This window comes from Saccopteryx leptura, chromosome 2, assembly GCF_036850995.1.
Source record: "Saccopteryx leptura isolate mSacLep1 chromosome 2, mSacLep1_pri_phased_curated, whole genome shotgun sequence".
Taxonomy (NCBI): domain Eukaryota; kingdom Metazoa; phylum Chordata; class Mammalia; order Chiroptera; family Emballonuridae; genus Saccopteryx; species Saccopteryx leptura.
In genome coordinates this window covers 206,185,746-206,211,809 of record NC_089504.1, presented here as the reverse complement: position 1 = coordinate 206,211,809, position 26,064 = coordinate 206,185,746, and the positions used below count along the sequence as shown (strand labels likewise).

The 26,064-nt window shown below is 35.0% G+C and overlaps 1 protein-coding gene across 2 annotated transcripts in view; it reads right to left on the bottom strand.

Moving 5' to 3' along the window:
• NCAM2 (neural cell adhesion molecule 2) overlaps positions 1–26,064 on the bottom strand; it is a 562,390-nt gene that overhangs the window by 265,933 nt on the left and 270,393 nt on the right. For both annotated transcript variants that reach the window (XM_066369923.1, XM_066369924.1), the window contains exon 2: positions 2,763–2,837. In XM_066369923.1, coding sequence (XP_066226020.1) covers positions 2,763–2,837 — 75 coding nt within the window. The remainder of the gene's footprint in view (positions 1–2,762; positions 2,838–26,064) is intronic.

The following is a 26,064-nucleotide window of genomic DNA, read 5'->3' as shown; positions in this document are numbered from 1 at the left end:
CAGACTCCCGCATGCGCCCGACCGAGATCCACCCGGCACGCCCACCAGGGGCGACGCTCTGCCCACCAGGGGGCGATGCTCTGCCCATCCTGGGCGTCGCCATATTGCGACCAGAGCTACTCTAGCGCCTGAGGCAGAGGCCACAGAGCCATCCCCAGCGCCCGGGCCATCTTTGCTCCAATGGAGCCTTGGCTGCGGAAGGGGAAGAGAGAGACAGAGAGGAAAGCGCGGCAGAGGGGTGGAGAAGCAAATGGGCACTTCTCCTATGTGCCCTGGCTGGGAATCGAACCCGGATCCTCCGCAAGCTAGGCCGACGCTCTACCGCTGAGCCAACTGGCCAGGGCCATTGAGTCAGATATAAATAATACTTGACATATATGAAAAAAAACACAATTTCTAGCATGATTTTACCTATTTAGTTCTTGCTAGGGTCAGTAGTTAGAGCTTTTTTCCCCCTGAAAAGCAGAGCTCATGGGAAATCTTATAAAAAATAAATTTTGGTTTTTGATAATACTGAATTTTAAATTAATATCTCAAGTCATTATATGCGTCCATATAAAGCCAATGACTATTTTTAATATGAGGACTTAATCTCTTTTCCCAACTGAAATCAGTATTTTTATCATTTTAATCTAAAACTGTTAACCATTTAGTCATATGATAATTAGAATACATTGGAATTATATTTATACTGCTAGGTAATTACACCAAATCATGACAGAGTAAACATATATTTAAGTTTTCCAATTCAGAATCTAAGTTATTATGCTTTTTGTAAAAGCTGAAGTTTCCTGTTTGCTTTTAGTCACCAAAAGGATGTATTTCACCTAATTACTTGAGAGATAATTTGTGGAAACAGTATACACTACTAACTCAAATGTATCGGTGGAAAATGTATAAAGTTGGCTAACATCTGCAGGACCTCTTTGAAGAAAATTGTTCCTTCTTTTTTTTTTTTTTGTATTTTTCTGAAGCTGGAAACTGGGAGAGACAGTCAGACAGACTCCCGCACGCGCCGACCGGGACCCACCCGGCACGCCCACCAGAGGCTACGCTCTGCCCACCAGGGGGCGATGCTCTGCCCCTCTGGGGCATCGCTCTGTGGAGACCAGAGCCACTCTAGCGCCTGGGGCAGAGGCCAAGGAGCCATCCCCAGCGCTCGGGCCATCTTTGCTCCAATGGAGCCTTGGCTGCGGGAGGTGAAGAGAGAGACAGAGAGGAAGGAGGGGGGGGGTGGAGAAGCAAATGGGCGCTTCTTCTATGTGCCCTGGCCGGGAATCGAACCCGGGTCCCCCACACGCCAGGCCGACACTCTACTGCTGAGCCAACCGGCCAGGGCCTCCTACTTCTTCTTTTTTTTTTTTTTTAACAAATCACTTTAGAAACAAATTAGTTTCCTTTCTACATCAAATTAGACATGCCAGAGCAAAGTAAGAAAGAGAGCTTAAATTTTAAATGGATCTCAGTTATGTTATTTTCTGAACAAATCCATAATACCATAGTGGTTATAGAATAACTCATTTAGAGGAAGTATTTTTTAAATTCCCCAACCATAGAGAAGTCACAAAAGAATAATGTAAATGAGCATCACTTTAAATGTGAACATTACAAAAAAAATCTCACACAACAAAATATATTGATAGTCTATAAAATATAGAAATTAGATATTTCATCCTTAATATTATGGTATCAAATTTTATTATTAAAGAGTATACTCTGGATTTTCACTGAGTGGTCATTTTATTATGTCTGGCATTAAATCTACATAGTTTTGAGCCTGACCTATGGTGGCGCAGTGGATAAAGCGTCAACCTGGAAATGCTGAGGTCTCCGGTTGGAAACCCTGGGCTTGCCTGGTCAAGGCACATATGGGAGTTGATGCTTCCAGCTCCTCCCCCTTCTCTCTCTCTCTCTGTCTCTCTCTCTCCCTCTCTCTCTCCTCTCTAAAACTGAATAAATAAATAAATAAAATTAAAAAAAAAATCTACATAGTTTTGAATTGTTAAATAAAAGCAGAAATAGAAACACTTTAAATATGCTCTAGAAAATAATTTTGGTACTAAATTAATAATTTTTAAAACTAAGTATAAAGATTTTATGAATAAAATGAGTATTATGGAGCTAAAGAGAAGTAGAATGGTCATTTGCGAGTTCTACAGATGAATTAGAATTTGATATTTAAATATTTAAATGTCTTCTGAAAAATTCTGCATGTGCATGATTAAACTAAATGAGGTCCATATAATTTCCCAGAAGTATAATGATATATAATACTTTTGATTAATAGTCACAAAAATCTTAAAATTTATTACTGATTTATAAATACTTTTAAATCACTTTTCATACTAAAATTTTCAGCATGAGTAACTAGTGGATTGTACCATATCCAGTTTATTCATAGTATACTTAAAAAGATTGTTTAGTTATAATATTTACATTCATCTAAATTATCATTTAGATAGGTATAATATTTGAATTTATTAAGTTACTATGTATAACTTATATATAATGTTATTTTCAAAATAAATAAGCTAGTTATTAATTTTGACAATAAAAATTAATAACTTAAAATAGAAATAAAATTCTATTGCTTACTAAGTAAAATATAGCAATTAACAGTTTTCTAATTATTATAAACCCCATGATAATACAAGATACTATTTTTAGAGAATTGAGTTTTGCACAACTTAAATTTTGCCAAAATATTATATTAAATAATTAAAGTATAAAGCATGCAATCTGGAAATATTTGTAATACATACCTGTACATGTGAAGAATTTAGATTCACCCACACTAAGCTCTACTTTGCTAAGTGAAATTGTCACTTGAAGAAGAGCTGAAAAAAATTTGAGTAACAATTAATTAAAGTTTTTAACATGAATTCTAAGATTTTATTATATGATTTAGAAACCACATGATTTAAGTAGCAATTACTTTCCCCCAATTTTTAAAATCTATAAAAAAAGGAAAGTTTTAAAAACATGACCTAACAAACAGAATGTCACATTTTAATATGTATTTATATTTCACAACTAGACCAAATACAGAACTCTTTCAAATGAATATTTTGAAATTTGTTTGTCAAGTAAATGAGAAAATTTGTACTCAGACAGCTGTTCTATATTTACATGTAAAGTTTATATGTGCTACTTGATTAGGCAACAGTTAGAGAAAATTTTTGCCCTGAATTTTAACCTTGATTAAAAGAGTAAATTCTACACTATATTACAACAATAAAGATATAAATTAACTAGAATTTGACTACATATTAAAATAGTTCTATGAAAGGAAACTGGAAAGAGAGGGAGCATTACATAGGGAAAGGTAAGTGAACACTGATTTTGACAAGATAAGCAAGTTAAGTGAAACAACCAAAACAATGGCAATAAAATAGGTGAGTTGTTCAATAAATTTGTTCTCAAATTGCAATGAAATAGATGAAGATTGTAGAATTTTAGAAGATAATTAATATTGTTTTAATACAAATTGAAAGACTTATTTCTAATAATATGATAAACAAGAGAGTGTGACCACTCCCTGAACCCTAATCCCACTATCTTTTGTATTCAGAAATGCATGCCTGAGCTTTCAGTAAAGTAATGGAGCTACAAGGGAGCAAACAAAAAACATCTAAAAATTATAGTACAAGTCAACACTGGAAATTTGTGGATCATCGTAACCAAAAGGTGAACAGATTGCACAGAGATGCAATCCAAGATTGTCTAGAAAAGGGTGTTACAGAATACCAGGTAACACTGGACCAGAATAAAGTTAATCTATACTATCAGAAGGGTTAGAATAAATCAGCCCACTGGCAAAAGGTGAAGACAAAGAAAGCTCTTTCCTGGCCTATGTAGAGGGAAAATGTTTCTCCTTAAATAGATTAACCACCGTTCTGCCATACCTCATGTTTGGAAATTTAACTATAAACATGTGAAATGCAACCTGAAAAATTAAATTAAAAATAGTGTCACATGCAGGGTTCACAGCCAAGTGACAGAAGCAAATGTAAATCTCCTTAAGAAGATCTATATCACCCTGGCCGGTTGGCTCAGCAGTAGAGCATCGGCCTGGCATGCGGGGGACCCGGGTTCGATTCCCGGCCAGGGCACATAGAAGAAGCGCCCATTTGCTTCTCCACCCCCCCCTCCTTCCTCTCTGTCTCTCTCTTCCCCTCCCGCAGCCAAGGCTCCATTGGAGCAAAGATGGCCCGGGCGCTGGGGATGGCTCCTTGGCCTCTGCCCCAGGCGCTAGAGTGGCTCTGGTTGCGGCAGAGCGACGCCCCAGAGGGGCAGAGCATCGCCCCCTGGTGGACAGAGCATCGCCCCTGGTGGGCGTGCCGGGTGGATCCCGGTCAGGCGCATGCGGGAGTCTATCTGTCTCTCCCTGTTTCCAGCTTGAGAAAAATACAAAAAACAAAACAACAACAACAAAAAAACAACAAAAAACAAGATCTATATCATCAGCCCAGCCTGCCCAAGATTTTTATAAATGAAGCTGTTTTTAACCTAAATGCACATTCTGACATTATAAAATAAAATAGCAATTGAAGGCACCGTGAAATTAGTCACTTGAAACAACCAATAGAAGAACATACAATTTCAAAAAATAGGATGAGACTAAGAATGTAACATAACTATGTTGAAAATGTTTAAAGAAATAAAAGGTGGAATCAAAAACATGAGAAAGGGCCAGGTGGATCCCGGTCGGGCACATGCGGGAGTCTGTCTGACTGCCTCCCCATTTCCAGCTTCGGAAAAATGCAAAAAAAAAAACAAAAAAACAAAAAAACAAAAACAAACAAACAAAAAAACACATAAGAAAGGAAGAACTCATCAGGAAATACTTTTCAAACATGTTTGAGCTCTTTACAATATTTCCTTTTATTCTCTATCTCCAAAGGATAAATTTCTTCTTTTGCAGAAAACCTGTCTGGGAAACTCAGGCTGGGCTACAATGGCATTGTTCTTTCCTCTTAGTCTTGGGTCCTTCTTATATTCACAACCCCTGAATACTCAGTGCCTGGCACCTTAGGGGGACTCAAGTGTTCAGGTAAGTCTAATACTTCAGATATGTTAAGAAAATGACAGTAGTCAGAAGTAATGGGAAGAACCAGTAGAACCAAGAAACAAGAGAATAATGCACTATTAACTATCAATTCCAGGGAAAATTCATAGAAGAGGACTTTTCCTTTTGAGAAGTAACTAATTCTCTGGATGAACTTAGTTTACGTGTAATGGGATCAACACAGGCAAGTTACAAGAATTAAAGAATTTGAGATTTCCCTTATAAGAAGCTTGACTCTAAAGAGGTGGATGAGACTTGGAGGACCCACAATTCTAGGCAAGTGGTCAGTGGTTTTATGATCTGGAGAAGTTTGGGGCATACCTACTGTATGGTCAGTAGCCACGGCCATTGCGGCCATGCACATGCAGGTTCTTATTGAATTCAAGCAGAAGGTAAAGGAACAGTGGAGCCAAAAAAAGGTGGGCCGTTCCTTTACTAAAGTCTTGCACAGACCGACAAGCAACACACATAGGGAAAACACTTCCCTCAGTTCTACAAGCAGGAGAATCTTCTCAGGCTTCTCCTAGAATCAAATGCCCCACCAGTCTCAGCAGAGCTCACAAAGCCCCTCAGGTGTTCCTCATCTGCACACCTTCTCTCTCTCTGCACATGGCTTCTTCCTCAGCATCGTGCATTCTCTCCTCTCTTACTCTGCAAAACATGGCTTCTCTCTCTTCTTCTTCTCTTCTCTTTTCAAAACTTTCTGGTGAGAAAAACCTCTCCTCCAGCAAACATTGGCAAAACAATAGCCCTTCCCAAGCAGGAAGGTAATTTGCAATTTCATAGACATACCTGCCCAGCTCCCAATGCAAACTATAAGCAATCAAACATAAAAATAATATTTTACAAATTATTTGACCAACACCTACCAATAGAGGAGAAGGAGGCAGAAAAGAGGTAACACAGTTAAAATTTTAAAAAAGGAATTTTGACTATTTTTTTCCTTTCTCATTACTTTCCTCTCTTTATTTTCTCAAGACATTATTCTATTTCATGCATCAATTACCTTTTCTCTGTATTTTCAAACTGAACTTTCCTAAAAATCTAAACTTATAACTTACAACGCTCAGCTAGCATACAGTTAGCATATTTTAATTTCAAACTTTCTATGTGCAAACTGAACCCCTTCCATCAAAAATTGTTCACATTCCACTGTTAATCACCATCAGTTTTCAGATTTTGAAGATATAACCTCTGAAATATCACCTGTATGCATTCTTGTTTAATTTTAAGACTCTTTCTGCCTAAAAAATGTACTCATGAATTACAATGTGAGATATTGATTTTAATCTAAGAGAGTGATATTTCAAGTTCTAGATTTCTTTCTCTGACTTTCTTCTCTTCATTCTCTCTTCCCATGGAAGTATTTCTCAGGGTGCTACATGTATGCTTCTAAAACAGTTTAATTTAACGTGCCTACTCAAAAGAATTCAAAGTAGATTTCCTCTGGCCAAATAAATAATTACTACACAAATTTTAATTCAAAGAAACTTAAACTTTCAAAGTTTATTTCCAATTATTTATTTCCAATGATTCTGCAGCTATAGACAGCGATGAATTATTCCCACTCCTTTTCCACTGACTCACAGTCCTATCACCCTGCATTTGCTTAATCTATTTCCTCTGCCTTCCTCTCTCTTTCTCACATCTCCATATGGCTGACTGCATTCTAGCTTTAAAACAAAGCTAAAATATCAGTAATTTTGCAAAACATTTTTTGAGAGCCCCATCTATGGCATCAACAAATAAATATGTTTGATAAAGAGGTATTTTCAGTAAACATTAAAACATGTTGTTGATAATTATATTCAGTTCTCTAGCTTATTTATCTATGAATTTATAGAAGTAAAGGCCGATAATCTCACTTCTGTTTCTGTTAAACTGATAATTTATAAATACATGGGAGAATAATGGACAGTTACCCAGAGTTTATTGTATACAAGGTATAGAACATTGAGAGTATTAACAACATAAAATTAAGAATGATTTCATTGCCATCAACTGAATTGAAGGATATCAGAGACTTTGAGAAATATCTGCCAATTACCACATAAATAATTTCCATATTTAACCTCTGAAGTATATTTGGTTTGCTTTTCTAAGGAAGAGTTTATAGAAAAGACTAAACTTAAAAGATAGAGGCACTTTAAAATTCAATTATGGTTCTGAACAATTTTATACTGAGTTGCCAACAGATGTAATAAATAACATTCATAGTAACTAAATAAAATTTAGCTTAAAATTAATTAATTTATACTAAAATACTTGGTTATTGTTTCATTCAGTACAAACTATCAATTTACCCACAAACCAGGACCATATTTTTCATGGACATTTTGATGACATTGCTATCATATTTTAGGCATTAAATATATAAAGAAAACATAATTCTCCAGTTTACAATAAATAACATAATTCTTAATAAGCATAATTCTTACAGTTCACATTACCAAGGCCTAGATTTGCTCTAATTGATCTTTACAGATACATTAAAATGTGTGCACATTAGGAAAAATCTGTAAAACTAAAATTTAGGTCCACACCTCAATCATTGCTTTATTATTTAAAATCCAGGTTCTTGGGATCATAGTTGACCCATTGCCACCTCCAACAGACTTGTCATGGACCCAAATGTCAGGAAAATGAAACAGTTTCCTAAGTTCAAAAGCTGTGTTAAGAGAAAACAGAAGAGGAATAATATATTTGATATCTGTTCCATTAATCTGTCATTTCTGGAGGTGAATGTAGATATTGATATGATATTCATTTATAAATATTGATATTACTTTATAAAAATGATATTAAGAATTTCTAATTCAAATTTCTAGGATTAAGGTCTGTCTGAAATTATATCAGTGTCATTCGCTGATGCTAAAATATATAATTTTAATATTTTATTGTTCTTATGTATTTGAAATAGATATAATGATTTTGGAAAAAACTGTGAAGGGTTTACTGTTATGTAGATTTATTTCATATACGGGGCATTACTGATTATATGATGGCATTCTTTATAAATCAATCAATAAATTACAATTTTTTAAAGTTAGTTTTGGACAGTCAGAATTCCAGTATCTTCTTAAATGATTCTTACTGAAGGTAACAAAATGTTTTAACTCCACTGACTGAAAAATAGTCACGATAGATAAATGTCCTCTGTGAACTATTTTCAAAGAAATGCATGCAATATCAGTCTCAAAAGTAGAGTTAGATAAATTAAAATTTTCTTATCAAAATCAGTATTTATTGATTATATGCATTTTGCAAATTGCTCCTTTAAATGTTCCGGTATAAAAAAACCATAAGCCATAGTTCCTAACGTGAAGGGATTTATAATTTATTTGAAAAGACAATAATACCTATAAAGATGTATGACAAAATGAAATGATGTGTATCAATTATGACCATAAGATTCATGATCAAGAAGGCTGTATAGAGGGCAATAAAACTTTAAATAAAAAATGGGATAGGTATTGTAATAAAAGAACAGAAAAAAGGGGAAAAACCTAGGTTAAGTGGGGCAAAATGTTCAAGAAACATGCAGGGAATAATAAGTAGATCAATATAGATGAGGTAGAAACCATGTAGAATGTCTCTAGCAATATATTATCACTGGATAAATAGTTTTAAAAATGATGTTGGAAAAACTCATGGTAAAATGTCTAGACTTCAACTTTTGTCCATTAATTATTTATAAATAGAAATTAAGATGACAAAAATTGACATTTAGTATAGATTAGTCAGAATACAGGATGACTTATAAATAAAGTTAAGGAGAATAGCACTTACTTTAGGGTGCAGGATGGCTGGTGACAAAGCATATGGAAAGGGAGGGGTATATGTAACAAAAACTTTTAAAATAGAAGTCATCTTTGTGATCAATTAGAACTTTAATAAAAAAAGAAAAAGTAAATGATGTTAAGTTTTTTACAGTTTTTTACTTCAGTGAAACAAGGGTCACAAAAAAAAAAAAAATTTCAGGAGAAGACCTAATTGGGAGGGTGGTATGAAGCTGTAACTTATTTCACAATTGACAATTATTTCCAAAATAGAACCAAGGCAACATTTTAACAAAGATAACTGCTACCATAACAAAGCTTAAAGTAATAGTTATAATTTAAGTAAGCTTGCAGACCACATGTCCAAAAGGGACATTCTTCATTTACAAGAATACAAATATAATAAAGCTACTGGCATTTTTAAATTCTATCAGGAGACTATGAGCCCTTTGCAATTTGATACAATATTTAACAGTGGCATTTAAAATGTCCAGTTTACCACTTGAAGAGATTTAAAAACTGACAATCAGCCTACTATGAGTTTGACACAAAGAAGAATTGTATTCACTTAAAATTCCAATAGACATGCAGAGACAAAGTAAAGCACTGATTGATTTATCTTGGTGCAATGACTTGTAAGATTTTTAAAGTAAACCCTGCCGCCACCCACTTCGATCTCCACATCAAGAGAATTGTAAGACTAGTGCATTTACCTAGTAATTAAATAAACTCTCAAGGATTCTTATTGAAAGAAGGTCCTTATAAATTAATCATTGATTTTACAAAATGAATGAGAAAAAAATTTTCTCATTTTGTTCACTGAAAACATATTTTACTACTGTGTTTTCTTTGGAGAAATTAGTTCATATTCATTTAATTATTCACCTTTTTGATTATTAAATTTTCATGTCAACATAGCATAACAGCCTAAGGTGGTTCTTAAGTTTTAGAAATTTCTACAGTGTTCAAGAAAAATTGGGATTTTTGGAGCATTTAAGGTAAAGAAGTAGTCTGTCATAAAAATCAGAAAATCTGATGGCTGTGAACATTGTATCAAAATTATTTTTAGTAAATTGTGTCACCTAAGTTTACCAAGAAGACAAAGTTGAACTTTTTAGTGTAATTCCTTTCCACTTCCATCATTTCTATATTTACACTAAAGCTTTTCAGTCTTTTTATTCCAAGTTAAAAAAATAAATGTCTCATTTGCTTTTAAGAGCAACTGGTCTGCCTTATTAATACTTCTCTCTCTATTGGCCCCTTCTTGTCAAGCTATAAATAATAATAAATTAAACAAAAAAATGAAACAAAATAACCAAATAATTATAAAAAAAATTATTCTTTCCCTATTTATCTCTTGAATTACTATGGTATGTCCTACTTGTCTTAATTACATTATTTTCTGAAAGAAAGATAGAAAAATAAAAAAGAATGAGAAAGAACTCTCTAACTACCCAGTTATTATTTATTCCACTACAATTTACTCTGTCCTCTTCATTCAACTCATAAGTTATTTTTCCAAAGGTCATCCACAACATTCTAATTTTCAAATGCAGAAAAAATTTCCAACTTTCTACTTTAAAATTTAATCAAGAATGAGGCACTGCTGACTACTTCGTTTTTGGTTTGTTTGTTTGTTTGTTTTTGTATTTTTCTGAAGCTGGAAACGGGGAGGCAGTCAGACAGACTCCCTCATGCGCCCCATCGGGATCCACCCGGCACGCCCACCAGGGGGCGATGCTCTGCCCATCCGGGGCATCGCTCTGTTGCGATCAGAGCCATTCTTGCACCTGAGGCAGAGGCCATGGAGCCATCCCCAGCACCCCGGCCATCTTTGCTCCAATGGAGCCTTGGCTGCAGGAGGGGAAGAGAGAGACAGAGAGGAAGGAGAGTGGGAGGGGTGGAGAAGCAGATGGGCGCTTCTCCTGTGTGCCCTGGCCGGGAATCGAACCCGGGACTTCCGCACACCAGGCCAACGCTCTACCACTGAGCCAACCGGCCAGGGCCTACTTCGTTTTTTAACTGCCCCTTTCTTTGACTGCTGCATAAACATTCTCTGCTCGCTTTTCTGATTACTCTTATTCTAGTCTTTTTGTTTTCATCTCTTCTTCCACATATGACTTAAATATCTTTACTTTTTAGTAAGTTCTTTTCTAATTTTGGAGTTCTCTATAGCTTTTTCTAACAATGTTTAAACAGTACTTAACTGCTTAAAACAGGACTCATCACATATATGATAGTTCAAGCCATGTGCCTAACATAACCCTTTTAATGCTCAAACAATCCTATTAAGTAGGCTCTTCTATTATTTCTATTTTAGAGATGAGATAGTTGAGGCAAATGAAAGGCCACTCATTCAACTTGTGGTAAAGCTAGACTGGAATCCAGCCATTTATGCTCAGGGTCTATGCTATTGACTGATTCACTAATAACTTTTATGTATATATATAAAAATTCCCAGTATAATCTGGTCCATTGTAAGCACTCAGAACTCAGTTTCTATTTGCCTACCATGTCTTCTGATATGTATTAATATAGATCAAATGTGTGTAGATGTGTGTGTATCTTCTCTTTATTTTGAGGTCTAGGAAATACATTTGCTAGTATCTATTATACCTCTTTACAAAATACTTTCATATTTCACAAAATTGGTATACCAAAACTCAAGAACATTCTCTTCCTGTCTTACCCCATTACTTATTTTCTATCTTAGGTTATGCTATTATTAGCTATTAAATCTCTTTTGTCATATGACATAAAATATCTAAGATTCTCTACACTTGCTTATCTCAAACATAAAACTCAAAATCCAACTCACTTTTGCTTTCAATGTCTCTCAAATCTCCTTCTATTGAGCATCTTCACTGGTGTTCTTTCATTTCTCATCATTGCTAGCCTAGTATATGAATGTTGTGCAGAATATAAGGTCATGTACCGGGTTTAGGGTTCATCAAAAACATCTGCAGAAATATGTGTCTATGTGACTGTGTGTTCTGTTGAATGTACGTATTTGGTTTTGGTCCCATCCTTGGAAATTCTGATTGAATATATCAAATGCAGGGTCTACGATTTGATTTAAATAGTTTCAGGTGCTAACTAACCATTGATACTTACTCTACTTATAAATTGGTCCTCAGTAGCCTGACCTGTGGTGGCGCAGTGGATAATGCGTAAACCTGGAAACACTGAGGTTGCCGGTTCAAAACCCTGGCTTGCCTGGTCAAGGCACATATGGGAGTTGATGCTTCCTGCTCCTCTCCTTTCTCTCTCTCTCTCTCTCTCTATCTCCCCCCATCCTCTCTAAAATGAATAAATAAATAAAATTAAAAAACAAACAAACAAACAAACAAAAATAAATAAATTGGTCCTCAGTCTAGTATCATTGACCTTAATTAGGAGCCCTTTTTCATACAGGGTCTCAGGTCTCATTTCATACTAACTGAATCACAATCCACAATTTAACAAGGTCTCCAGCAGATCCATGTCCACTTAAAATATGATCAGCACTGGTTGGACTGGGACAATCCAACATAATTACCATTCAGTAATAAATACACTTTCCATTGAGTATAGATAAAACCCAAATTCCTTCATACTTAGCATGTAAAGTCTTTCACAATCTGGCCATAATCTGCTTTTACTTAACATTATTTCCTGCCACATTTCAGGTTGGGAATCAAAACCAAATTAAAATAAAACACACACAATAGCTAGTCAGGAAACTTTGCAAATAGCCCCACTTTCTTATTTATCTATTTTTTACATTATTTTACTTATTCAATGTTGTGTTCTCCCTTTGTGTTCTCTCATCTATGGGTATGCCTATAACTTTCTGTTAAAGACTTACTTGAGGCCTCCAGGCAGTAAACCAAACTCTTCAATAGCTTCTAAAATCCTGTAGTTCACTTTCTAAGAGCACTTAATGCATTGCATAAAAGTATGTTAAAAATTTTATGATTTAAATAAACAAAAAATAATTTGCACATTATTTTAAAGGCATTATATTAACTTATTCAAATTTATTTAGTGATATTTAAAATTACTCTAAAACTGAGGCAGGTTGTTTGTTTTGAATTTTTGTACTATTTACCAGTAGCAATTCATATATGATCAGTTTTGTTCACATACTTGTTTGTACATTGAATTATATTCTTATTGAAAATTTTAAGTGTACCTCATTCATCTTAGTCTGTCCATCCAGCCTAGGGGCTGGTAAAGATCCCATGCTAAAATACTAATACACAAATAAAGTAATACAGTTGTAAAATAAAATAAAACCAAATAAAAGTTTCATATTTATATCTCTTCCATGAATGTGTCTGATGATTAAGTCTAATTAAAAGCCATTTTTAATCTATTTTTATTCTCTGTAGTCTATCCTATTTTTGGTAATATAAATATTGTTAATCATAAAAATTTGAATAAGTTAAATCAGTGATATATTAACTGACCTTTGAGGAAATGGCTACCATGCGATTGTTCAGTAATTATGTGTGTGTGTGTCTGCTTCAATTCAAACATATATTTCACATAGGAACATAAAATTAATGTACAAAAATGCTATCTGAATGACCAGTATGCAAAAACTAACTGATGTTCAAACTAGGTAATGTGAATGAAAACAAGAGCAAAAATCATATTTAAAAAGAAAGAAGGAATTAAATGTCATTTCGAGAGCATCTGTAAGAAAATGTCAGGAAGTAATGGGCTTGGGAAGACCATATGGTGATGCAATAAATTTTTATTTTTTATTTTTTTAAATTATAAAAGAAAGTGTATTCAGAAAGTGACGGGGGGGGGGGGGTAGAAGAGAGCTGTAGAAGAAATGGGCTCAGGACACAAGTTACAGAGGCAGAAGAAGGAACCTTCATGCTCAGGAGGGAGGAAGACAAAAGTGACAGGCCTGAGGGAGAGCAGTGGAAGGAGAGAGGATGGGCATTCTCCCCAAGGGAGTGCACACCTATTTTATACCCATTACACTCATCGGTCATCGAACCACTGCACTAATCAAAAAGTAATCACATATATTGATACATAGAGAATCTCCCCTATGCCAAACATTTAAAAACATGGCCTTACCAAGAAAGTAAGTGAATAATACATCATACTAAAGAGGAAATATTTGTGACATAAATTTTATGCTGATTAAAATATATATATATTTCAATATATATATATAAATTATATATAATATATAATTTCTCTGTTTTATATATATTATTTCTCTATTTCTCTGAAGTGAGAAGCAGGGAGGTAGAGAGACAGACTCCCGCATGTGCCAGTCCGTGGTCCATTAGCCATACCCCACAGTGGGCAATGTTCTGCCCATCTGAGGCATTGCTCCTTTGCAACCAGAGCCATTCTAGCACCTGATAGGGAGGCCATGGAGCCGTCCTCAGCGCCCAGGCCAACTTTGCTCCAGTGGAGCCTTGCCTGCGGGAGGGGAAGAGAGAGACAGAGAGGAAGGAGAGGGGGAGGGGTGGAGAAGCAGATGGGTGCTTCCACTGTGTGACCTGGCTGGGAATTGAACCCAGGACTCCTGCACACCAGGTCGATGCTCTATCACTGAGCCAACCGCCTAGGGCCTAAAATATATTTTTGATTTGAAAAAGGATAAATTATTTTTCTCTAAAATACACTGTTTGAAATTGAATAACAAGCAGTAAAGCTTAAGAAGGAGATATAAAAGTTGCAAACCAAACATAATTTAAGTAAATTTTACTGCATAAATACTGATCAAAATAGTTTACTAATAAAAGTAAAATAATTACCTATCATACTTGAACCTTTATAAAACATAAAGTAATGTGACCATCTTATCTGTACTTTAGTTATAAAGTCAATCGCATTTTATGTGTCATTAATGTAAATAAAAGTTGAAAATATCCCTTTGTGCCAGTGAGTTTGGGGAATGTCTAAGTGTTGAGTGTGGCAATCTGTTCTTAGCTGGTAGTTAGGTCTGAAGTCCATTACCAGACCAGGAACAGCTCACTCATCACTTATTTGAGAGTGACATTTAATTAAAACTACAATCTCATGAAGAGGCAGCTGAGTCCAACTTGTAGATCCAGTCCAAGTTTACTTCAACAGGCACCACTTAGATATGTAAGTTATTAGCTGCCTTGATGAAACCAGCATAGAACATCCTGTAAAATTTGAATCACTGCTAATGACATGCAGCAATAAATTAATTTCAGGGAAAGTTTTTGCCTTGGGCCTAATTCCTAAGTCTCCGGGTACCTAACCTTCTGTCTTATTTCCCCGAGTGTGCAGAGTTCCTCTCTAGCTAAGGCTTGCCTAAACCTTATTTATGTCTTTCAAATCAGAAATCAAACATTTGGCATACAGCAGTTCAGCTGAAATATTTCACCTTTCTTCTTTTCCTAAGTAGTATTATAATATTAGCTATTCAGCACTTACATTGCTTACTAGCAAACTTGATATACATTGTTAAAAAATGTGAAATCATCAGCATATTGCAAATGCTACTATAAAATAATGCAAAAAGGAAAAATAAATCACATTTTCCTCTGTTTTAGGACCAAGCATGTTTTAATTACAAACACTAAAATCAGGAAACAATGAAAGATATCATTCTTACTGTGAGAGTATATTAATTTCGTCTGCTATGGGAAAATCATAACAGTATTATAACATAAGCATTGTATGCTATAGAGACCAAAATATTTTAGATGTATATACCTTAAAAATAAGCAATTTTGAGAGACTATTACAAGGCATGTGTCCTAATGTCGGTAAGGTTTTCAGTAATGCACAGCAACAATAAGTACTAGGATAAAATTAACATTTACAATTCAAAGATACAGGCAATTGTTTACTCATTGATTAGTTCTCTCAATCACTATGAATGAGTGGAATCATTGAGTAGATTTGAATGAATACATATGCAAAGTTTGCTGTCATGTAACCACAAGAAAAATATTTCATCAGGCCTAAATATTTCCACTTTTGTGAAACAAGCAACTTAAGTTAATATAAGAGGTCAACAAGTTATGTTTCTTATGCCTTTAAATCAATTGTAGGACAACTTTTATTACAGCCAGTGGCATTTAGTTTTAACACTAAGACTAGCTTTTTTTAAAAACTGTATTTTACCAAGGATTTACTTTAATACATTCATAGAAATACGGAGGAAAAGTCAGAGAAATTTTAAAAGGGTGAATTAGTTTGAATAGCTAAATATGGAGAAAAATTTTTTCAGTGAAAACATTTAAGAAATCTTGTGTACAGCACCTCTAGTCAACCTGTCTCAGTTTACAGGTAAAAAAGAGGACCAGAAGTTTATCTGTTTCCTGGGGCCCCAGGATAATAATGCAGAGACTGAGCTGTGTTCGGACTACTAATCCTCAGCCTGAACTCACTTTATCTCCATATCACTTGGAGCAACTTTGTTGAAAATTTTGAGGGAAGGAGCAGATTGGGCACTGCTTTAGGCTTGGGTAAATCCCTCCCAGAGAGGAAGAAAATAGCCTACTCCTCCTCCCAAAGAAATGAGGGAATCAAGAGATGAAAATTATGAAGTTGGCAGGACTCATTTTTCTGCAGCATGGCTTCCTAGTTTGAGCTAAAATAGCAGAGGAGTTTTCCACAGATAGAAATAAAAGCTGAAATCAGAGACATTGTATCTTACAATTTTGTGTGGCTGTGGCTGTGGCTGTGTGTGTGTGTGTGTGTGTGTGTGTGCACGTGAACAGGATGAAGCAATTTCATAAATGGCAACTGGTCATCAACCTGGGGCAGCAGAGAAAGAAGTCAGTGTAACAGTTAGTACCAAAGAGAATAAGGATTGGTATTATTGTTTTGTTTTTAACTCCTGTGTGATTCAGAAAGATGGAATGTCTCCAAATCCACACATGCCCAATGTAACAGAAAATAGCTATAGTCATCGTGGGGGGAATGGAATCCCTGGTGGGAAGTAAGTAACTGCACTTACTGACCAGCTAGGAATAGGACAAAAAATGTAGTTTTATTCTTAAAAGTCATCACCAATAGCAACTGAGTTAGTGCTGAAGCAGCATGAGAGAGTCCTTGGTCTCTGATGAAGTCATAGGTATGCAGAACATATTTACCAGCAATTTCTCTGAAGACATCAGTTCATGGGGGTAGAAACCTCACCAGATCCTAAAACTTCGACTTAACAAAGGACAGGAGGATGAACACATACATGTCTAAGGGTGCTCGCAATGCTTACAAGCTTACTTACAGAAGCAGGTCCTGACCAGTCATACAGGTGCTATCTGGTACTGAAGACTGAGAGAGAACCTAAAAGATACTAAATAAATTATACACACTGGAAAATACTCTGTTATTGGTATCGTCTTATACGTAATGTGTGTATAATAACAGTAGCTCCATGACATTTGCAAGGATTAAGTGGAAAGCATTTAGAACACTGTCTGAAAAGTACACAATAAATGTTAACCACTGTAATTGGAACCCCTCCTCTTAACTAGATCACAAGCTACTCACAAAGACAAACATGGCATCTTTTCTGTTTATTTTTCACATTAGAGAATTGTTCTATGGTTGTGCACCACTGAATTACAATTGCCAATCAAAATTATATCGATAGTTTTTCTTTCCAAGTACAGTAAGAAACTTTTTCCTCAATTCAAATTTAATTGAAGAGTAAGTGAAAGTTGTTCACCACTGTCTTAATCTGTTCAAGCTACTGTAACTAAATACCATAAACTGGAGAGTTTATAAACAATACACATTTTCTTCTCACAATACTGGAGGCTGGAGGTTCAGATCATGGCACTGGCATAATGTGTTCTGGTGAAGGCCCTCTCTCAGGTTTCAGATAGCCTAGTTTTTGTCGTATCGTCATACAGTGGAAAGACAGTGAGAGAACTCTTTAGGGAGTTTCTTTTATAAGGGTACTAATCCCATTTACAAGGACTCCACTCTCAAAACCTAATCACCCCACCAAAGTCCTAATTTCTAACACCATCACATGGGGCATTAGGATTCTAACATATGAATTTTGGGGGAGCACAAATATTCAGATCATAACAACTTCCATCCAGTAATGTTAACTGAAGATTCCCAGCATTGTCAAGATTGTACAACAGGTTGTAGAATTTGCTGACATCTGCACAAATAACAGAAAAATTTCTGGTGCTCACTATGATGATACTCTGCCACTCCGGTGAGGGGTAGGAAATGTACTACAAAATTAGAAGTTTTACCTGTATGAACAAAAAAGCTATTGCTTCAGTTGCCAACTATAGAAAATTGTGGCCAAAATAAAACTTATGATACTGTACTACACATACCTGGAATAACCTAATTTTTACAACAATGCTAAAAAAAAGTTATAATGTTATCAAAAGTGATTTATTTCTGCCAAACCAGTTTGGTAATAAACATAATTAAATATTAAAGTATGTCACAAGTTTCAAATTATGTCACACATAAGTATGCCTCCTTCCCTAACTGGTCTCCCTGAGAGTTGTCATTGATAATTCAGAACTCTCAGGCGTGGTTTCACGCAGACCTCCTTCTTGAACATGGCTGCCTCAGCATACCACACTTTCTCATTGACCACATGGAGGATAATCATTTTATTTATATGTCATACCTCTATAATCAGAATCAATTTGTACTAAGAAAGGACAATGTTTTAATTTATTACACCCCCCCAAAATTTATTATACCCCCATTACAGGCATCTATTATATTTCTTAATTATAAATAAATACATGTTGAAGATTTTTAAAAAAAAATCAATATATTCATTAAATTTCAATTTTCCATATAAAAAGGGACAAATATAATCCCCCTTCCAACTTTAGGATGAAGAGGATAACTGTTTTACTTATATTTTAATTTTTTTTTCTAGAATCAGACCACTTTATAAAGAAAAAATATATATATATATGATTTCATTAATTGCAAAAAAAAGATGATTATTCCTATATCAGTGAGTACTTTAAGACCAAAATAACACTCTCACCTACCTACTAATCCTTTTCATTGAAACCTACTACATCCTCATGCAACTGAGATAGTTAAGTGGGTGACAATTATACTGTATTATTTTGAGACCTAATTTAACAGAAGTGAAGAAAGAGTACTACTAGTACATATCAAATAATATAATTTAAATTGAAATATTAACAGTAAACAAGGCACATTCTAGAACTCATCTGCCCAAGTTGCTTTTCAATATACACTTATGTGAATTTATCCTGCACTAGTGCTTTTAAAGTTTATCAGTTAGCCCTTTGGGATACCAGTCCAAGGAGCTAGAAAACTGAATGGAGCACCCAAATGCAGCCAAACCAAGAACAAAGGGATGGTGCATATATGTAGTTTTCATCCCAATAACTGAAAATTTACATAAGTGGATGGGTTACCTCTCCTTACCAAACATGTTTAAGTATAGCTGGCTCATAAAAATCAAGTTACATGTCCTTTCTCTTATACCTTTAGTTTAAGAACCTTGATATTTTTTGTACCGCTAGTATGGTAAAAATTTAGAAGATATGGTTACATATTTTGGGGTTCTTACAACCTGATATGGCAAGCAACCTGTTCTAATTACAGTCACAAAGATTCCATGGTCCATTTTATCTGGCTTCAATGCTTTCTGAAGTTTTCCTCTCCCATCCAGAATGGGAGATAGAATCATATAAACAGTTAACTTCACTTTCCACTTAACTTATGGAAAAGAGTGTTTGGCTGTCAACTGTAATTACATCAGTGACCGGCCTCTGTGTCTAACCCCCAGAGAAACTTGGTTATATTCCAACTCAATCCATCACTTAATTTTACAAGTCAAACAGTTAACAGTTTAATGGCAATCTCAGACAAGTAAGTTTTTTTTTTCATGAGTTATTTATTTGAAAGCCTAGAACAGTACAAAGTTCTGCTCCTACACATAGAAAGCCTATAATAATGTCTCATAAGACTGAACATTGTAAATCACTACAGCAGGGGTCCCCAAACTTTTTACACAGGGGCTAGTTCATTGTCCCTCAGACCATTGGAGGGCCGGATTATAAAAAATAAAACAAAAAACTATAAACAAATCCCTATGCACACTGCACATACCTTATTTTAAAGTAAAAAACCAAAATGGGAACAAATACAATATTTAAAATAAAGAACAAGTAAATTTAAATCAATAAAATGATCAGTATTTCAATGGGAACTATGCTCCTCTCACTGACCACCAATGAAAGAGGTGCCCCTTCTGGAAGTGCAGCAGGGGCTGGATAAATGGTGTCAGGGGGTCGCATGAAACCCGTGGGCCGTAGTTTGGGGACCCCTGTACTACAGGGTTCTAGTTTACCTTAGCCACTTGATTAAAAAGGTGAATTATTGTAGGTCTCATTCAGAAAAGTCAAAGGAAGGAATACCAAATGACTTCATAAAAAATGCTCCTGAGCTCTTAGTTAAAAACAGAAGACTCTCCCTTTTTCAGTGTTGCTGAGTACACACCACTCAGACTCACTGCCATTCCAGTAATGTTTCATAAAGCTGAACTTCCAGGGTATGCATAATCTCCTTTAGATGGTGATTACAGATGCTTCCAACACAGAGAAATTATTTCTACTAGAGGTTCATTAATGGAATAATTCTTGAATCTCTAAACTGAGAAACTATAATATACTTGTATTATATTGCAAATTGTTCTTCAGATTGGGCTTGTTGTGAGTCTCTGGTCTTTTTATTTGGATCATACCACTCATATAAAATGCACACAATTATAAAGGTGGAACTTGCTAACATCAACAAGTAGAGGGGAGACTCCATTCCAGTATCCAAGTATGGGAGACTCTATGACAATCAAGGATTTTCAATAGCTTATTGTGTTTTCAAGAAGATATAAACAGTTCATAACACAATTTTACATAATCCAGGTAAAATAATTGATTTCTGTATGCAAGGAAAGTGACTAGACTGGTCCCCAGTTAAACATCTATGGTATTCTGGTAAATGAAAATATTATGTTGGCCCTGACCTGTGGCTCAATGGATAGAATGTTTGCTTGGTATATAGATGTCCCAGGTTTGATTCCTGGTCAGGGCATACAGGAGAAGTGACCATCTGCTTCTCATTCCCTTCTCCCCCTTTTCTCCTTCTTCCCCTCCTGTATACAGTGGCTTTATTGGTTGAAGCATGGCCCCAGGCACTGAGGATAGCTTCATTGAAGCGCATAAGCCTCAGGCACTAAAAATAGCTTAGTCCTTGAGCATCATCCCCTGATGTGGTTGCTGGGTGAATTCCAGGTGGGGAGCATACAGGACTGCCTTAATACCTCCCCTCCTCTCACTTAAAAAAAACAACAACAAACTTTGTCCCCATTTGATCTATGCTTCAAAGAATGGATGTATGTGTTCTCCCAATATTCAGATGTTGAAATCCTGCTCCCCCACTTACTTATAGTAGAAAGTAGGGCTTTTGAGAGATAATTTAGTCATGAAAGTGGAGCCTTTGTGATATAATTAATGTCCTATAACAGGGAATTCTGAGAGCTTTCCCCTTCACTTTCAACCATATGAAAGGTACAACAGGAAGTAGGCAGTCTGCCAACTGTGAGAGGGTGCTCACCAGACCCAACCATCCTGGCACTCTGATCCCAGACTGTCAGCCTCTAAAGCTCTGAAAAATAACCAGTCATTGTTGAATCCATTAGACAATTTGTTACAGCATCCCAAATGACTAAGACATGCTATAACCAGTTCTAGCCTACCTTATTGAAGATGTGGCTTCAAGAATGAGTGGAGGTGGGCCTGCACACCAATATTAATAAGCAGTGCCTCAGTGCTTCTTTAACTCTAGTGTCAATCATAACCAGAGACCATGTTTGAAGGCAAGCTTTTTCAATGAAGCTACATTCTGGGGAAAAAAACAATTACTAAATGAGTCTGGTACCCTGAAATTCAGGCTTATCAGGTTACCACTGTGAAGAAAATGGATGTAAATTCCTGCCCTCGTGGGAAATTTACTTCTAAAAGGCAGTAGACAGACAAACACGAAAAATAAGTAAATTATATAATAGAAAGTGATTAATGCAATGGAAAAAAGAAGAAACCTAAAGTATTCTTCAAAAATACTTTGATGGAGTATTTCTGTCAAATTTTCAAAGGCATCCTACCATGTAAGATGAAACACCATCAGCTGAAGGATACAATATAACGTTAGTAGTAGAAACCACACCTAGGAAACACAGAGGCCACATTCATTGGACTCCAGTGGCCATACCCTTCTTATACACAGACAAAATGAGAAGGCAGAGAAATGCAACACAAATGAATCAAGAGAAATCCCTAGAAAAGGATCTGAATGAGTCCTTTTCAAATAAACTCTGCAAATTACCAGATGCAGAGTTTAAAACAATGATTGTTAGGATGTTCAAAGATCTAAGAACAATAATAGATAGTCATTATGATAATGTAAATAAAGAGATAGCAAATATAAAAAAGGAAATTGAAATAATAAAAAAGAATCAGGTCAGAAATGACAAATACAATATCAGAAATGAATATGACAACAGAAGGAATTAAAAGCAGAATGGATGAAGATGAGGATTGAATCAGTGAATTAGAGGACAAGATAAATGAAGGGATGGAAGAGAAGCAGAAAAAAGAAAAGAGACTCAAAAGTCTGAGGAAACTCTAAGAGAGCTCTATGACAACATGAAGAGTAATAACATCTGCATCACAGAGATTCCTGAAGAAGAACAAAAAGAACAAAAGAGAGACTTTGTTCAATCAAATTTTAGCTGAAAACTTCCCTAAATTGAGGCAGGAAAAATTCCTATAAGTTCAAGAAGCACAGAGAACTTCATTAAAGAGAAACCCAAAGAAATCTACACCAAGAAAGATCATATTAAAATACCAGAGGTAAGTGATAAAGAGAAAATATTAAAAGCTGCTAGAGAAAAAAAGGCCAACACCTACAAAGGAGCCCCCATAAGGATGACATCTAACTTCTCAACAGAAACACTTGAGGCCAGAGGGAATGGCAAGAAATATTCAAAGTAATGCAGAACAAGAGTTACAACCAAGACTACTTTATCCAGCAAGGCTATCATTTAAAATTGAAGATGCAATAAAAAGCTTCCTAGACAAAAAAAAAATAAAATAAAAAAAAATAAAAACTCAAGGAATTCACAACAACCAAACCAATGCTGCAAGAAATGCTAAGGGGTCTGTTGTAAGAAGATAAAAGGGAATAAGAATATAGCAAAAGAGGAATACAGCTTTAAAGAATAAAACAGCAATAAACAACTACATATCAATAATAACTTTAAATGTAAATGAATTAAATGATCCAATCAAAGACATAGGGTAGTTGTGTGGATAAGAAAACAGGACCCATACATATGCTGTCTAAAAGAGACACACATTTAAACAAAAGATGCACATAGAGTGAAGGCAAAAGGATGGGAAAAAATATTTCATGCAAACGCAAATGAAAAAAAACTGGGGTAGCAATACTTATATCAGACAAATGGACTTTAAAACAAAGGCTATAGTAAGAGACAAAAAAGGTCACTACATAATGATAAAGGGAGCAATCCAACAGGAAGATATAACAATTATAAATACCTACGCACCTAATATAGGAGAACCATATATATAAAACAGACTTTGATGAATATAAAAGGCGAGATCAACAGCAATACTATAATAGTAGGGGATTTCAATACCCCACTAACATTACTAGATAGATCCTCATGAAAGAAAATTAACAAAGAAACAGCAGACTTAAAGGATACACCAGATCAACTTGATTTAAAAGGTATCTTAAGAACCTTTCACCCTAAAGCAGCAGAATATACATTCTTTTAAAGTGCTCATGGTACATTCTCTAGGATAGACCATATGTTAGGGCACAAAAGTGGTCTCAAAAAATTTAAGAAGATTGAAATCATATCAAGAATTTTCTCTGATCACAATAGCATGAAACTAGAAAAAAACCACAACAGAAAAACTAAAAAATACTCAAGCACTTGGAAACTAAATAGCATGTTATTAAATAACGATTGGGTCAAGAATGAGATCGAAGAAGAAATAAAAAATTCCTAGAAACAAATGGTAATGAGCATACATCAACTCAAAATTTATGGGACACAGCAAAAGCAGTACTGAGAAAGAAGTTCATATTATTACAGACATACCTCAAGAGGGTAGAAAAAGCTCAAATAAACAACTTGACCCTGCATCTAAAAGAACTAGAAGAACAGCAAGTAAAGCTCAGATGTAGTAGAACGAAGGAAATAATAAAGATCAGAGTGAAAATAAATGACATAGAAGTTAAAAAAAAACAAACAGAGGATCTATGAAACCGGGAGCTGGTTCTCTGAAAACGTAAACAAGATTGATGAACCTTTAACCAGACTCACCAAGAAAAAAAGAAAGAGGACTCAAATAAATAAAATTAGTAATGACAGTGGTGAACTAACAACTGTCACAACAGAAATACAAAATATTGTAAGAAAATACTATAAAGAACTGTATGCCAAATAACTAGAAAATCTCAATGAAATGGACAAATTCCTTGAAACATATAATCTTCCAAAAATTAATCTGGAAGAATCAGAAAACCGAAACAGACCGATTACAACAAATCAGATCAAAAGACTTATCAAAAAACTTACAACAAAGAAAAATCCTGGGCCTTATGGCTTCACAAGTGAATTCTACCAAATATTCAAAGAAGAACGAACTCATATCCTTCTCAAGCTATTTCAAAAAATTCAAGAGGAAGAAAGCCTTCAAAGCTCCTTTTCTGAGGTGAGCATAATTCTGATTCCAAAACCAGGCAAAGACAACACAAAGAAAGAAAATTATAGGCCAATATCTCTGATGAATACAGATGCTAAAATCCTCAACAAAATATTAGCAAACTGCATCCAACAATATAAAGAAAAAATCATACACCATGATCAAGTGAGATTTATTCTGAGGAGGCAAGGCTAGTACAATATTCACAAATCAATCAGTGTGATTCATGATATAAACAAAAGGAAGGAGAAAAACCACATGATACTTTCAATAGATGCAGAAAAAGCATTTGATAAAATCCAGCACCCATTCATGATCAAAACTCTCAGCAAAGTGAGAATACAGGAAACATACCTCAACATGATAAAGGCCATCTATTACAAACCCACAGCCAACATCATACTCAATGGGCAAAAATTAAAAGCAATCCCCTTAAGATCAGGAACAAGGCAGGGTGCCCCCTTTTTCCACTCTTATTCCACATAATTCTGGAAGTCCTAGCAACAGCAATCAGACAAGAAGAAGAAATAAAAGGCATCTGATTGGAAAAGACGAAGTAAAACTATCATTATTTGAAGATGATATGATACTGAATATAGAAAACCCAAAATCTCAGTCAAAAAACTACTGGACCTGATAAATGAATTCAGCAAGGTGGCAGGATATAAAATCAATATTCAGATATCAGTGGCATTTTTATACACCAACAATGAACTGTCTGAAAGAGAAATTAAGAAAAAAAAAACCTTCATTATTGCAACCAAAAAATAAAGTACTTAGGAGTAAATTTAATCAAGGAGATTAAAGACTTTTATTCGGAAAATTATAAAACATTGATAAAAGAACTCAAGAAAGATACAAACAAGTGGAAGCATATACCATGCTCATGGTTAGGAAGAATAAACATCATTAAAATGTCTATATTACCCAAAGCAATTTATAAATTCAATGCAATACCAATTAAAATACCAATGACATACTTCAAAGATATAGAACACATATTGCAATAATTTTTATGGAATCAAAAAAGAACACATATAGCCTCAGCAATCTTGAAAGGAAGAATAAAGTGAGAGGTATCACACTTCCTGATATCAAGTTATACTACAAGGCCATTGTACTCAAAACAGCCTGGTATTGGCATAAGAACAGGCATATAGATTAATGGAACAGAACAGAGAACCAGAAATAAACCCATACCTTTATAGACAACTGATATTTGACAAAGGAGGTAAGAGATACAATGGAGTAAAGACAGCCTCTTCAACAAATGGTATTGGGAAAATTAGACAGCAACCTGCAAAAAAATGAAACTAGAACACCAACTTACACCATTCACAAAAATAAACTCAAAATGGATAAAAGACTTAAATGTAATTTATGAAACCATAAGCATCATAGAAGAAAACATAGGCAGTAAGCTCTCCGACATCTCTCGCAGCAATATATTTGA